The sequence below is a fragment of the Arachis hypogaea genome, chromosome 17 (genome assembly GCF_003086295.3).
Source record: "Arachis hypogaea cultivar Tifrunner chromosome 17, arahy.Tifrunner.gnm2.J5K5, whole genome shotgun sequence".
NCBI lineage: Eukaryota > Viridiplantae > Streptophyta > Magnoliopsida > Fabales > Fabaceae > Arachis > Arachis hypogaea.
The window spans coordinates 120944055-120959580 of NC_092052.1; the positions used below are offsets into that span (position 1 = coordinate 120944055).

The following is a 15526-nucleotide window of genomic DNA, read 5'->3' on the forward strand; positions in this document are numbered from 1 at the left end:
TTCTCTCAATATTGGTTTCAAACTAAGCAAGCTGATTTCTAGTAGAAGTATTAACTTGGGCTCAAATTAATAATGATTGAATCTGGCCCAATATATAAATCATTGTTTCAGCCACAATAAACAATTGTATCAATGCTGAGGATATTTTAATGGGCTTGTTTTATTTTTCTCTTTCTTTTTGGCCCATCAAGCATAAATTGCATAGCAAAATTATTTGGTTTAGCACATATGATCAAAAATCAAATTAATAATTTTGTAATTAATTATGTTAATAATGTTTGATTATCATCAATTTAAATTAGAGTTTTCAAACTCATGAAGGTATTAAGTTTAGTTTTCTGAAATGCACTTAGTAGACTAAATGAATCATATAGCTTGAGACAAAATCTATTTATAGTTTAAGATTGTTCATTTTTATTTTATTATAGCAATTAGAATGCGTTGTTTTGTCCGTTCATTACTATTTTTCCTTGTGGGAGTGTGGGACCATTCATTATTTTTTTGCCTTTAAATATTTCAGTTCAATGCTCCAAATAAGACATTTTGATTATCCATCTTTTAATGATTGATTCACTGTTAAATTGAATTTCGGAATATGAAACAAATTTCAATTACAAATGAGTGTCCAAAAAGAAGCTAATAATTATATGATTGTTATTATAATTGCTTTCTTTCAAATTTTATATTCTTTTTATATGATAGGTAAATCAACTTACTAGATAGAATATTGGTGCATTTGGTCTAATCTCTTGGAACTTTATCCGGCAACAAACAAGTTGTAGCTATTTCTGTCGCGTTCGCCCACCTCGTCCACTGTTCTTTGCGTTGTGTCTCCCCACCGCGTCAGCTCAAAAGAAGTCGCCGTCTGCCGTCAACAGTATCGCCGCTGCAGCCCCAGTTGCCCCTCCTCCTCCTCCTCCTCAACTTTCACTTCACTTCAGGTTTAATACTCTCTCCCTCTCTGTAATCTGTTGCACTTAAGGGTTTGTCCTACATCTTTGTGCTTGTTTGCTCTGAATCTTGATGATTTTGAGGTGATTATATCTGGGATAAGCAACATCCAAGATTAATACCATTTGGTGTAGGTGTTATCCATGGATCCTGCATCATATTGGTTCTTAATGTGGAAAATAATGAAAAGTAGCTGGCCACTGAGTTTAACCTTTTCATTTATCTTTTTGTGGTTAGATAAATATTTTATAATCATTGATGGTTGATAACAAAAAGCTAACTGTAAATAGTACTGTCTACAAAAATATGTCTATAATACAGTTCTATATATTGTGTTGGTACTTGGTACATCTGCCTTTATTTTAAATTATATTTCTTTCGTTCTTTAATTATAATGTGATGAGATTGTAGGTTGTTATTATTATGGTGAGAGAGCAAACGGCCGTTTCCTTCTACAACAAGCTGCGGGAGTCGGCATCCAAGTCATCCTCCACGCCACTCCTCATCTTCCCTTCAACCTCCGATGTCGACTCACTTTGCGCCCTCAAGATCATCTTCCACATCCTCGAGTCCGACGGCTTCCAATACGCCTGCTATCTGGTCTCTTCCTTCAACGAGATCCATAATTACGCCGGCGCCACGCATACCTCTGCCGCTGAAACTGGCGACTATGTCTCAATGCTCTTAATCAACTGAGGCTACCACAGGGACCTACAGAAGACTCTCAATTTGCCACCCTCTTCCCGTGTCTTTGTTGATAGCCACCGTCCCATCCATCTCAACAATATCAGCCAAGAAAATGAATCGGTAGTTGTTTTGTTTACTAATGAGGATGAGAAGATAGCGGATCTTGTTTACAGTTTTGATATTACCCTTGCTGAGTTGGCCAATGCGAGCTACATGTGCAGGGAAGGCAATGAATTGGAAGAATCCGAAGAGGATTCGGATGAATCGGATGAGGAAGATAGCGAAAATAGCGACAATGATGAAGATGAACAGGGGTCTAGGAGAAAGAGGAGAAGGGTTTCGGATTCTGATCCGGTTCAGCTTTTTAAGAACCAGGTTAAGAAGTATTATAAGTTGGGGACTTTTCACGGGAAGCCTTCCGGGTGTTTGATGTATGAACTGGCTAATTCACTACGTAAGAACACCAATGAAGTGTTGTGGTTGTCTTGTGTGTCTCTTACTGACCAGTTTGTTCATGAGAGGTTGAGTGATGAGAGGTACCGTGACGGTGTGGCGGAGCTAGAGGACCGAATTAGATGTGCTGGGAACTTGGATGTGGTTACATCAGTTACTCTCAAGGATGGGACTAAGATACGGGCGCCACATTCGTGCAAGATTGCTTGTGAGGATGAGCTTAGGCTTATGTTGTTGAAGGAGTGGAGCTTGTTTGATTCAATGTTGTGCTCATTTACATTGCAACCAAGTTGAAGACTTGGAGCGATAATGGGGTCAAGAAGCTGAACCTTCTGCTAGCTAGGATGGGGTTTGCGCTCATGGATTGCCAGCAGAAGTTCCAGTACATGAGTATGGAGGTAAAGAAGAAGATTAAACATGAATTGAGCGGTTTTTGCCAGAGTATGGACTCACTGATTTCTATTATAGGAGTTTCTTGATACATGGGTATAGCTCAAGGGTGTCTGCCGCGGATGTGGTGTATTGAGTGACTGCCCTGCTTGAATCGTTTTTGAAATCAGATGTTTCTTGTGCATCCAAGCAATTCGGGGTGGCTTACGATGCATTGTCTTTTAAGCAATCTTGATAAGCTCAAGGCCAGGATGCAACACGCAATTAGGATTCAGAGAGCTATTCTAAGGCAAGGTAGCACTGCGATTACGAAGAATGGGTGCATAAGAAGTGGGAGGAAGTTTCGGTGGGTGAAGCTTGAGGATTCGGCTGACACCAAGTTGCTTGGTTATCCGCAGGCTTTGACTAAGTTCTGTTATTTCCTTATGGATGCTTTGAGAGAGAAGGGGGCAAGGATGAAACCTTTGCTTTGTGCTTGCTTGTCTCAAGAACCCAATAGGATTTTGATTGTAGGCGTTTATGGGAGGCCTTGCCTGATCGGAACTCAGTGGAATGCATTTGGGATTGCATTTAGAAACGCTGCTGAGGAGATTGGAGCAGAGTTCTTCCATGAGTTGTTTGAGTCATCATGGATTCTTCTTGATTCTTCCACTGTAAATTCATTCATGATCAGGTTGACTGAGAAGCTATGATGCTGCAACTCTGCTACGAATCTACTTCAAGGAAGTATGTTGACTTACTGAGAATATGGATAAGTGATCTGTGGTAGTTGATGTTGCAACAAACATGACTCTCTTTCTTTTTCTGTTATCTCATGTTATTTATAGCGTATGTCCCCAATGTGTTAATTTGGTACTGTCACGTTTAATTTGATTAAAATACCCTTAATGTTTCAATTTTCTCCCCAATAACTATTCTATATGTTTATTTATACAACATTATATATACAGGGCCTTGATATAACTTTTTCTCCCCTTTAACTATTCTATATATTTATTCACTGTGTTGTCATGTGGCATAGGTTAAGGTTATGAATCGATCTCCTATTTGTTGTTGGTATTATTATTTTGCTGCTTCATATATAATATAATCCTAGGTTATGAATTGACCTATTCTGACCCTAAATAAAGAGAGATATAGATACAATTAGAGTTAATTTGTTCTAATGCAACTTGCAACCAAAGGAAAATAATTGTTATAGGGGAAATTCATATGAAATATTATGTTGATGAATTTAGCTCGTAAACTTGGCATTTTGTTTTTTCTAGTAATCAGCACATTGTGGCTTAGCTAGTCTCTATTGATATACCTTATTGGAACAAAGGGATATGTTACTTTAATCTGTTGGATTCACCAATGATTTGGTGTTTTGGTTTGTACGTGTGATTCAGGTTACATGGTAATGCTGAATCCATGGCTGTGTTTAGCATTTTGGTTTTCGCTTTTAAAGATGCAAAGATTTCTTAGAGTATGGTGATTTTATTCATGGACATCGTACAAGGTGAGCGACTGCTTTTTAACTTGAATAAATAGGTCTTTGGTTTGATAATTGTTTGTTAATAATGCATTTCTTTTGGTTTTGCACTTATATGAACTAAAAACTATAAAGATCTTTTAACAATAAAAAATGTGGCCTAAGCTGCCTAATCTCTGTACATAAATAAAACAGGAGTTCTATTGACATATGTATCTGTTGCTAAAGCAGAACAGAATCCACTTAAAGGCAAGTGTTATAATATAACTGTTGTATTATGTAATTCAACTAACATGTTTGGATTGGGAAGTTCAGAAGACGAGAAATATCAGAGCACTAGAGTTTGCACCGCGAAGCGAGCTTTCAGAGAATGAAGAAGAACAGAACTGGGTCACAGCGAGGAATGGTGGACGGCGGAACAGTAGACGGCAGAACAAAGCGGCGGCGCGGCGACGATCCAAAGAGGCACACGAGGCGGCAGCAAGGGCAGAAGAAGCGGAGGAACGACCAGTGAAGCGACGCATTTGTGGTGGTGGTGGCAGCTACGAAATTGCGGTGCCAGCTGCCTTCTCCAGCGCCGTCTGCGGTGGAGACAATAAATGCGGACAACAGAAACAACAGGATGAAAAAAAAAAAAAAAAAAAAAAAAAAAGAGAAATGAATATTATTTGATTTGGAATTTTTTATTTCATATTGATTTTTTTTTAATGATCTGATTTAGATTGGGTTTAAAATTTTGAATTTTTTGCAGAGTCATACTAAGTACTATTTGTTTACTTGGCGGAGATTATTAAGAATGCACAAAAGTAGACCACCAAAATAATGATCATTGCTTCCAATAAAAACTTAAGTGAAAAAACCTTGCTTCTAACAAAAGCAAAATAAAACGGGGAGAGAGAGTATCAAATTCAAGTAATTAGGTATAGATTAAAATTCATACACTATTAATACAAAATGTAATGCTGATCTTACATTTTAATTTAAGGGTAATTTACCCATTTAAATAAAGTGGACTCCAATATTATTAGAATACACATTATGCAAATTAGATACCGAAATGCCTTTTTTTGCTAAACTATATAAACCGCGATAAGGGTATTGCGGTTTACAATTTAAACGTAATCTGTTACAGGGGTGTCGCGGTTTATGCGTGTTTGTGATACGTGCATAAACCGCTATTAGTGTGAAGTTAGGTCATTTTTCATGGAAAATGAGTTTTTGGATGAAAGTTTAACTTCTGTATAGCGCAACATAGGTTGGTGATTTGATTTAATTGAAATTAGCCTGTGTACTCATAGAATTATCAAGAAAATTTGAACCCAGAGAGAATCATTAGTACATAAAGAATCGATAAACAAATACAAGTTCACTTAATAGTAAACACGACTAAAACAAAAAGAAGAACACAAACAAGGAGAGAAAAATGCATGAGGTCCTGACGACATAAAGACAACTATGCCTCGGCACTGGGGGCGGATTCTCGCTGAGGGCAAGTCCTGCGAGTGTGTCCTGTCTATCTGCATAGCCCACATCACTTCGGCCGACCAGTATCGGCCTCATCCATGGTGTTACGGATTCTTGTTAACATTGGTCGCCCTTCTCTGGCACGTCTCATGTTAGGATCAGGGATGATAGTAGGACCGGCGTATGTTGGCCAGAGACCCTCTAGAATAGGTGGCAAAAATCCCATCCGATATACGTTGAACACCTTACTCATGGTATAAACCTCATGGATGTACGTAGCCCAGTCTAACCGGGACTGAGCACAGCATGCAATCGCATGGCAGCAAGGGTAATGGAGAGCTTGAAAGTACCCGCAGTCACAAGTGCGATCTCTGAGGGAAACCCGATACGTCCCGAGCAAGAAGTTCCCAGTAGGAGTCGTCTCAGCCACGGTATACTTAGACTAATGTCTGTCGAACAGAGTAACCGTGAAGCACCTCGCATCTTTTAGGTTGCGCTCTATCGCCTTGACCAGGGCCTGGCAAAACCGTTGGCCTGATTCCAACTGCGCCTCTGCTATCTGCCCTCGGACGATAAAAAGCTCTGCTAATCTCCCATATGTGGATTTCACAAGTGCAGTTACCGGAAGATTCTGTGTCCCCTTCAGTACAGAGTTAACACATTCGGATATGTTCGTCGTCATGTGGCCGAACCGTCTGCCTCCATCCTGGTGTTGGGTCCACTTATCGTACTCCAGCCGGTTGGCCCAATCACACATGACCGGATTCTCAATCCTCATAATATCAAACCAGTACTCAAACTCAGCCTCCAGAAAACTCTGCCGACAATGAAACAACACCCCCATCTCTTCATCTGACCTTATGACAAATGTTTCATACTGCACACCACTCGACACGACCGCCATCAGAATCTTGTAGAACACCTTCTTCATCAACTTGGCCCCAGCTAACCCTGCCTTCTGCAATATGTTCCTCTTCAGATCAGACAAAGTATCAGTCGATCGGATAAAAATGCTCAGCGGTTCTTTATCCGTGAACTTAACACCATGCCTGTTACTTTTTTTAATTTTACCAGAACAGTGGACTAGAACCATCAAGCTTTTCTCTCTATCCATTTGTGAAAATGTGAAAATGACTCTCTTCAAATAACTCGCTCCTTATCTTCCTTGGTATTTATAGGCAAATTTTACAAAGCATTATAGCGGTTTATGTTATGGTTCAATGCCAACATAGTCCGTGACACCCTGTAGCGGATTACGTTCAAATTGTAAACCGCGATACCCCTGTCGCGGTTTTCATAGTTTAGGGAAAAAATGCATTTCAGTATCCAATTTGCATAATGTGTATTCTGGTAATATTGGAGCCTACTTTATTTAAATGGGTAAATTGCCCTTAATTTAATAAACTTTCAAGTAATTGCCATATTATGGTAAATAATCACCTGATATGATTTGATAATTTTTAAAATTTTGGGTAAAGTATTTTTTTGTTTTTGAAATTTGGCAAAAATTTTAAAAATATTCCTAAGTTTTATTTTGTTTTAATTTTATCTAAAAAATTTTCGATTTGCATCAAATATATCCCCAATGGCTACATTTTCAAAAAATTTAAGACCAATCTAACAACAATAGTATAATACATGAAAATATGCTTGATTTGCTTGTGTTGAGAGTTGTTCTTATGAAATTGTTGAATTGGTTTTAAATTTTTTGAAAAATTAGCCGTCAGGAGTATATTTGATGCAAATCGAAAACTTTTGAGACAATAAAATTTAGAGATATTTTTAAAACTTTTATCAAACTTCAGAAACAAAAAGTTTACTTTATCCTAGAATATTTTACTGCATTAAACTTTATCTCATTTTGTTTCCTCGTAACATAGATTGTATTGTTTTGAGCAAATAATTAAAATTAGGGATAAGTATTGTTTTGGTCCCTAACGTTGAGGGTCAAGATAGAAATCGTCCCCATCGTAATTTTTGCATTAAAATCATCCTTAACGTTTTTTTCGTATTAAAATCGTCCTTTTAATTTTTTCGGACAAAAATACCCTTCACCACTACCAAATATCCTCCACCACTACAGGCACCTTTACCTCCAGCACCAGCACTGCACAACACCAACACCACAAAAAATAACAACATCAATGAAATCAACAAAAATTCAACAAATCAAGGAATCAGAAATTCAACAAATCAACACAAATTCAACAAATTCAATAACTAAATCAACACAAGCAGACGTAGAAAGCAGAAAAAATCAACACAAGCAGAAGCAGATGCAGACGCAGAAGAAGAAGCAGATGCAGAAGCCGAAGCGGGACCACCGGTAGCTCGTGGGCGACGGAGCGACGACGGCTAGGTAGATCGGCAGTGGCAGGAGCATGCATGAACAGCGGCGACGCACTCCACAGCTAGGTAGATCGGCAGCTCGGGCTCCCCTTCCCGGCGACGCACTCCACGGCGGCGGCAGAAGCATGCATGAACGGCGGCGACATCTTTCTCTGTTCGCAGTTCTAGCGGCGGCTCGTGGGCAGACCGGCGACGATGCAGGTGTCGGATCTTTCTCAGATCTCCTCTCTCGCTGTTCGTGCTCGGTGGCGAAGGACCCAAAGGTGGCGGCGATGGCAAGAAGCGATGGTGGAGACCCGCAGTGAAAGCGAAGACCTGCGGTGAAGGCGATGGCCTCCTCCCCTCCCTCCTTCACGTTTCCTTCCCCCCTCTCCCCCAACAAAAACGCGTTTCCTTCCTTCCCCCCTCCCCCAAAACGTGTTCTTTTTTTTTTTAAATTTTATATTTTTTATTAAAATAAGGGTAGTTTAGGAATAAAATTAAAAATTTTATTAAAAATGACGATTTTAATACGAAAAAAATTTTAAGGATGATTTTAATGCAAAAATTACAATGGAACGATTTCAATTTTGACCCTCAACGTTAGGGACCAAAACAATACTTATCCCTTAAAATTAAAATTAGTGCCATGAGTTATGAGTATAGTTGATAACTATTTAAATTTTATTACCTTGATTATTTATGGATTTAATATCAAAAAAATATGTATGGGCCGTGGATATAGTCTTAGAATTAAAGAATTTTTCCTAATTTAGAAAAAAATAAAGATAAAAGCTTCCGCCTCAAAAGAATTAATATTGAAATATTTATATTAAGGTGGAAACTTAATGCAGTCGACTTTATTTAAAATTAGTATTTGAAAGTTGTTAAATGACTTAACTGATTTGATTAAATTTTCATCTAATGACTTTCGGTATCAACTACGGCGTGAAATTTTACCTTATATTAATTATTTTTTAGGATAAACAAATTAGAAATTACACATCAGACTAAACTTAGTTACCGTTGGATTAATACCCGCATTATCTAATTTCTGAAATTTAACGGTTCTCGTTTCCCTGTCTCTCTCTCATACACGACCTAAAACTTGAACCTCCATAGAGAGAGAAAGAGATAGACCCGGAAGAAAAGAACCTGTTCTTCCTCCGAAAGGAGTTGTTTTGGTTTGTGACACATTTATCTCTCTCCATTCCCATCATCTTTCTTCTCTGTTCTCCTTCTCTTTCTTTCTTTTTTTCCCTGGTAAAATTTTCCAGGAAAGCAAAAGAAAAAACAAAAAGAGAGAGAGAATTGAGGGGATAGAAGATTGAAACCAAAAAATGGGGAATACCCAGGTAATTAATTTGGCTTAAAAATCCGATTTTGATTACCGGGTATTTCTCCTTTTTTCCTTTTTCTTTCTCTTTTATTTTGGTTCCTTCTTCAGAGGTGGAGGGTTTTGGTGGGTTGTGATGGACTTGGAAAGCATCGAGTGTGTGTCATCCTCGGATGGCATGGACGAGGATGAGATCCACCCTCACCATCATTCTGAGTTTCCTTCCACAAAACCTCGCAATGGAGGAGCCAATAACAACAATTCTGTGGGTCCCAATGCCATAACTCCTGCAACCAGCGTCCATGAGTTACTGGAATGCCCCGTATGTACAAATTCAATGTACCCCCCAATTCATCAGGTTTGTCCTTTTGCCAATTTAGGTTTTTTTATGTTCTCTTAAATCTTATTTGCATTGTATCATATGAGTTCTGTTTGTAAGTTTTGTTTCTGGGGTTAGATTGATCCCATTTGCATAAACAGATTCGATGGGGGATTGGTGAGGGAGAGCAAGATACCTCAGATTTGATTTTGGAGTTTGGATTTTCCTTACATGATGGAAGGGGTTATAATTGTAAAACCTTTGCTTGTGTCTGTTTTGATTGGAGATTTGGAATTGGTGTGACTCTTGAATGATGATTGTGTAATTATGGCAATACTTGCAATTTGTAGTAGGGAATTTATTATATTGTGAAATTTTTGTTTTTATTTTGTTTTATGCATTTGAAGAATTGAGTCATGAATTTGGTTTTAGCAAGTTACCAAAATTTTGTTCAATTTGCAGGACACCTGTAATATGTTCAGAACACATGCCATGTAAATATCATGTCTACATGTATTGTCTTACTATGCCAAAATTTGTTCTTGTCTTTAAAACGTTGGCTATACCTCATTTGATGTGTGCAAAAGTTGATATTGTTTTTATTCAAGCTGCAAAACTTGTATGTATTTGCCAAAATGGGGTATAAAAGTTGTAACAAGTTGATTGATTTGCAGTGCCACAATGGGCACACGCTGTGTTCCACATGTAAAACAAGGGTACACAACCGGTGCCCCACTTGTAGACAAGAGCTTGGAGATATCAGGTGCCTAGCCTTGGAGAAGGTGGCTGAATCACTTGAGTTACCATGCAAGTACTATTCCCTTGGATGTCCAGAAATATTTCCATACTACAGCAAGCTTAAGCATGAGACTGTATGCAATTTTAGGCCATACAGTTGTCCTTATGCTGGATCAGAGTGTTCTGTTGTTGGGGATATTCCCTTCCTCGTCGCTCATTTGAGGGACGATCATAAAGTGGACATGCACACAGGATGCACATTCAACCATAGATATGTGAAATCAAATCCCAGGGAAGTAGAGAACGCAACCTGGATGCTCACAGTAAGTATATCAGATAATATACGTTGCTGTTAACACAATTTCCTTTTGTTTTTCCCTTTTTAATGTTGAATTGCGATGTATAGGTACAAATTAATGTTGATTCATTTTCTGGTTTGCAAATGTAGTGTAATCTAGCATATATTCCCCTCATTCCTCACTGTCTCTGATTTTTCTGTTTGTCAATATTTTTTGTGATAGGTGTTTCATTGTTTTGGTCAGTACTTCTGCCTCCACTTTGAAGCTTTCCAGCTTGGGATGGCTCCTGTGTACATGGCATTCCTTCGTTTTATGGGTGATGAGAATGAGGCTCGGAACTATAGCTATAGCCTAGAGGTTGGGGCCAATGGCAGGAAACTCATCTGGGAGGGTACGCCTAGAAGTGTTCGGGATAGCCACCGGAAAGTTAGGGATAGTCATGATGGCCTCATTATTCAACGAAACATGGCCCTATTTTTCTCTGGTGGGGATAGGAAGGAGCTGAAGCTCAGAGTCACTGGAAGAATATGGAAGGAACAACAGAATCCAGATGGTGGAGTGTGCATACCAAATCTTTGTAGCTGACATGTTACTTGAAGAGTATTCTGTCCCTTTTGTGTTTCGGATACTCTTCTGAAAACTCTGTATTTATACCAACTTTTATCATGTTGTAATAGGTTACTTAAGGCACTAAAGTTGCTTTCAAGCTTTTTTTTTTATTTTTTTATAACTTTTACTAAGCTTTGTAATGAACAAGAGCTTTTTTTAACTTTAAAAATTGCTTGATTCTTGATCAGAATTTTACAATGGAGATTGGATGTCATCATAATTGGCCTCACATCTGATGTTAACTTTGCTACCACTTGCCGCCAACTATATCGTGTTACTTTAACTGCCACCAATAATAATACTATATATAAAATTATAAATAAAAGTTCACTTGCGTACGAAATTATTTGCTTTTAGCAGTAGTAGCTTTGGAGGTACTATAGTATTCACTTTTACTACACAATTGCGAGGTAACTAAAGTTTGCTTCATCTTTCTTCTAACCATGTTGTCTAGTCTTTATTTGTCAATAACAAAATCAATGTTGCTTCACTTACAATTTAAGAAAGTTCAGTATAATTTCCAGAGAAACATTATCTCATTTCTAGGCATAAAATAAGTCACAATCCAAAAGCCATAATCTTGTAGCTGCAGCACTATAGAGGGGAAAAGGAAAAGGAAGTTTCAATGTGAAATTGATCAACTCAATAACTGCATAATCCTTTTTCCCCAACAATTTAATTACATATAAAATTAATCGAAAATTTGGTAACATAAGTTTATGATTCAAAACTATTTTTGATAAAGAAGAAACACATGCATTACATTTCCTGATCTAAGCATATCAAGGTTAATGAAGTTGCAACTTCAAGCGGTTACCTCATTTTTAGTCTCTCCATCAACTGAACCCTCAGTTTCAGTTATTCTCTCTGCCAACTCTGGCTCAGAAGCATTTGCATCATTGCTCTCTTTAGCCTCTGAATCAGCATCCTTATTCCCAAACAACTTGGAAGGAAGCAATGAAGCAACTGCAGCTCTAGCACTTCTTTTTGCAGCCTCAGCTGCCTCAATCTCCTTAGCCTTTGCTTCAGCTTTCTGCCGCTCCTTCTCCTCCATCAGTTTCGTCAACTCCTCTTCTCTGCCTTCCTTCCTCAACAACCCCTTAACAAACTCCTGAAACTCCTCGTCGAAATCAACCCCATTGTCGTCCAACAACGTATCAACAATCTGAAGCACCTCATCCAACCTTCCCTCATCACTTAGCACCTTCATCATGAACTGATAGCTAGCAACATCCATCTTGAGCTTCTTCACCATTAAGTCAAAGAAAGACTTTGCCTCGTCGATCTTTCCGATTTTCACCAATCCATCAACCAACCTATTGTAAACGGCCAAGTTAGGCCTGAGCCCTGAATCCACCATCTTCCTAAAGTACCCAGCAGCATCATCAGGCCTACTCTCTTTGAAGCAGGTATCCATCAACAAGCCATAAGTGAACTCATCAGGGTTCACTCCCTTCCCCTCCATTTCCCCATAAACCTCCTCAGCTTCCACAAGCATCCCATTGTTACACAACTGCTCAATCAAATTGTTATACGACAGTGTATCGGGGCTGCACCTATACTCCCCCATCTTCCCAAAAACTTCAATGGCCTCCTTAAACCTTCCTTGAGCACAATACCCATCCACCATGACATTAAAGCTCCCCAAATTCACAGACAGCCTCCATGGTGGATTGTGTTCGCTCCTCATCCTATCAAACAGCTTCAATGCCTCGTCGAACTTCCCATTCTTGTTCAAGGCATCCAGCACAGAATTAAAAGCGATAGCACTCATCTTTTTCTTAGAACCTTCCCCAACAGCCTCCACAAAACTCTCCATGGCCTCCTTCTCCATCCCCTTCAAGAAATACCCTTTCATCAAGCACCCAAACACGACACCGTCCTCAACAACCCCGCCCAATTTCTCCTTTAAATCCTCATACAACCTAATCACGCCATCCGAATCCGAATTCCTAGCATGACCAAGCATCAAATAGTGATAAACGAGAGGGTCAGTTGCAAGACCCTTAGAATCCATTTCTTCCTTGATCTCCAAGGCACGCTCAAGCTTCCCATTATCCACCAAACCCTTGATCAGAATCCGGTACGTCGTTGGGGAAGGGTTCATCGGTGCATCATTGAGGAACTGCTTGTAATGCTCCAATGCAGTATCAGGCTTCCGGCAATCAAGGTAGGTCTGGAAGACAAGGTTGTGCGTGATGATGTTTGGAACGACGCCGGCCTGGGTGATAAAGCGGTGGAGAGAGAGGAGGTCGGAGTAGCGTGACTGGCGGAGGAGGGCGGTGAGTACAGCGTTGATGGTGAAAATCGTTGGGCGGCAGTTGGAATAAATGGAGTGGCGCGTGTAGAGCGCCGCCTCGTCGAGATCGTTCTCGCGAATTAGGGTTAAGATTTTGTTATGAAGGTTGAGACGGTTGCCGTTTAGTGCTGACACGTGTTCGGGTAGTTTGGGATTGTTAGGGTTCAGGTAGTACGGAGGGGATTGCGATTTCTGAGTTTGTTGTTGTTGTTGCTGTTGGGAACGGTTAAGGGCGGAGAGAGGGGGCTCGATGCGGAGCTGGCGCTTGCGTCGGCGGCGCTCGGCAGCGGCTTCTTCTGGGGAGGAGAATGAGAGAAGGCGGAGGGATACCGTGGAGGATGGAGGACGGCGGTGCTTGTGCTGTATCACGGCGGCTCTAAGGTGGGTAAAAAACGTAGCCTTTGAGAGAGCCATTGTTGCAATGCTGATCGGAAGGTTTCAGAACATAGATAGGGTTCAGAGAGGGGTTTAGAGGATGGAGTGTGAGGATTTCCAAGATTTCGGATAACCGTTTTTGTTGGGCTGTGAAGGCCCAATCTTACAATAATCACTTTTGATTCTAACATTCTACAAAAAAGAAAAGGCAATTCCATTCTTGTAACCCCCAAAAAAAGGATGTTAACCCATACAATTAAAAGACAAAAAGAAAGGAGATTATACTTTCATATCAGAACCGCATACCCAACTTGAGTTAATCTAATAGTTTACTTATCAGTCTATTTACCAGTGGATGCAACAATCTTTAACTACATCACCTACATGCACATTACTTCTGGTTTTTATACATTTCATTTAAATTTTGATTATAATTGAACTCTTGTTTACTAATGTAAATTACAAAAGAATACATTAAGAAATAAATAGTTGTCAAATATAGTGATAATGATATATCTATTTTGAAACTCCACCATTTTATTTAACAAAAATTTAAAATACCAAATATATTATATTAAAAATTTAATTTTGATATATTAATATTATAAAAAGTATTATTAGATTTTTTAACTATATTTATGTATTTAGTTAATTTTTTAAATAACGAGTGTGAAAATTTAGATAATTTTTTTCAAAAATTGATTATTTTTACAGATTTAACCATATACTATTGAATGTTTATACATAAAATTTATATGTATCGTATAAATACCCTGCAATGATATACCTCCAAGAAAGAGGCAAACGCATTTTGTATCATAATTGAATAAAATATATATTCCCAAACAGTTAAAGAAAATTGGAATAATTCCGCTAGATAATCAATAAGGGTCTAGCCAATAATAAACTAACAAGCATTTTTGAAATGTATTTTATTCGTACCTGAAGTGAGTTTACGAATTGAAGAGAAGAAGATTGGAGATTCTAACTTTGGCGTGCGCAGAATTTAAGTCGGGTGGACAACCTGTAAAATATTCCGATACTAAAGTCAGTAGTGTTTTAAATGATATGGAACATGTGTCTTACCTGCTCAGTGCATTTCCTTTTTATCTTTGTCTCTTTTAGTTGTGCCATTTCTCAGTATTTAGTGCCTTTAAGTTACGTCTTTAATGGTGAGATTTGACGGTTTCAGGCTTAATGGCGCTGCCGATGTGTCGTGTTTAGTGTTATATCGTAACGTCGGATTCTCATTTAATCATCGTTCCGTTAAGTTACTATTTATCCAGAACAGTGCCCCCAACTCAGATTCTTGGATCCCAATTCTTGTCACGGGTATTAGAGTTTATGATGTTGGGGTTTGGTCTTTTGATGGGACCCTAAAGGGTTCTTTAAGGAAACTGAACAATTTTTTTTAGTTTTACTGGAGCGGCTATAGTCCCCTCGTTTTGCAAACCGTCAGCCGTCTCTCACATTTTCTCTCCTGTGATAAATGTAACATTAACTTAAGTTTAAATGCAACATTTAACTTGAGTTTAAATAGGTTTTATTTTACATTTCCACTTTCCAAATCATTTCATTTTCAAAACCATACGAACAGTCTATTCTCTTTCTCTCTGCGAATCTCCCGTGTTGGGTTTGCTTTGCTCCCTGTCGCCGTTGTGTCCTTTGCTATGCTAAGGAGGGTTAGTGACATTTATTAGCAATTTCTGCAGCAATCGTCATTTGAGGTTAGTGAAGCTTCTGTTTCTCCCCATTTTGTGTTTTTACTAGAGAAATTTCTTTGAATCCTTGTTCATTCTGCATG

The 15526-nt window shown here is 38.8% G+C and overlaps 3 protein-coding genes and 1 pseudogene across 3 annotated transcripts; 2 read left to right on the plus strand and 2 right to left on the minus strand.

The window, feature by feature from the left end:
- The first annotated feature begins 805 nt into the window (after nucleotides 1-805).
- LOC112767264 (uncharacterized) lies at nucleotides 806-3444 on the plus strand (annotated as a pseudogene).
- A 2042-nt stretch (nucleotides 3445-5486) lies between these two features.
- LOC140180722 (uncharacterized) lies at nucleotides 5487-6533 on the minus strand. Its single transcript, XM_072222005.1, has 2 exons — nucleotides 5896-6533; nucleotides 5487-5790 (listed from the first exon to the last, which is right to left on the minus strand). Exons 1-2 carry the CDS (start codon nucleotides 6531-6533, stop codon nucleotides 5487-5489), a joined length of 942 nt encoding a protein of 313 aa, XP_072078106.1.
- Nucleotides 6534-8610: 2077 nt separating this feature from the next.
- Nucleotides 8611-11277, plus strand: LOC112766724 (E3 ubiquitin-protein ligase SINAT5). The gene is made up of 3 exons (XM_025812616.3): nucleotides 8611-9441; nucleotides 10077-10463; nucleotides 10662-11277. Exons 1-3 carry the CDS (start codon nucleotides 9220-9222, stop codon nucleotides 11022-11024), a joined length of 972 nt encoding a protein of 323 aa, XP_025668401.1. The 5' UTR covers nucleotides 8611-9219; the 3' UTR covers nucleotides 11025-11277.
- Nucleotides 11278-11479: 202 nt separating this feature from the next.
- On the minus strand, nucleotides 11480-14059 carry LOC112766723 (pentatricopeptide repeat-containing protein At3g49240, mitochondrial). The gene has a single exon (XM_025812615.3). The coding sequence runs from the start codon at nucleotides 13759-13761 to the stop codon at nucleotides 11854-11856; it is 1908 nt and encodes a 635-aa protein (XP_025668400.1). The 5' UTR covers nucleotides 13762-14059; the 3' UTR covers nucleotides 11480-11853.
- Between the last annotated feature and the right edge of the window lie 1467 nt (nucleotides 14060-15526).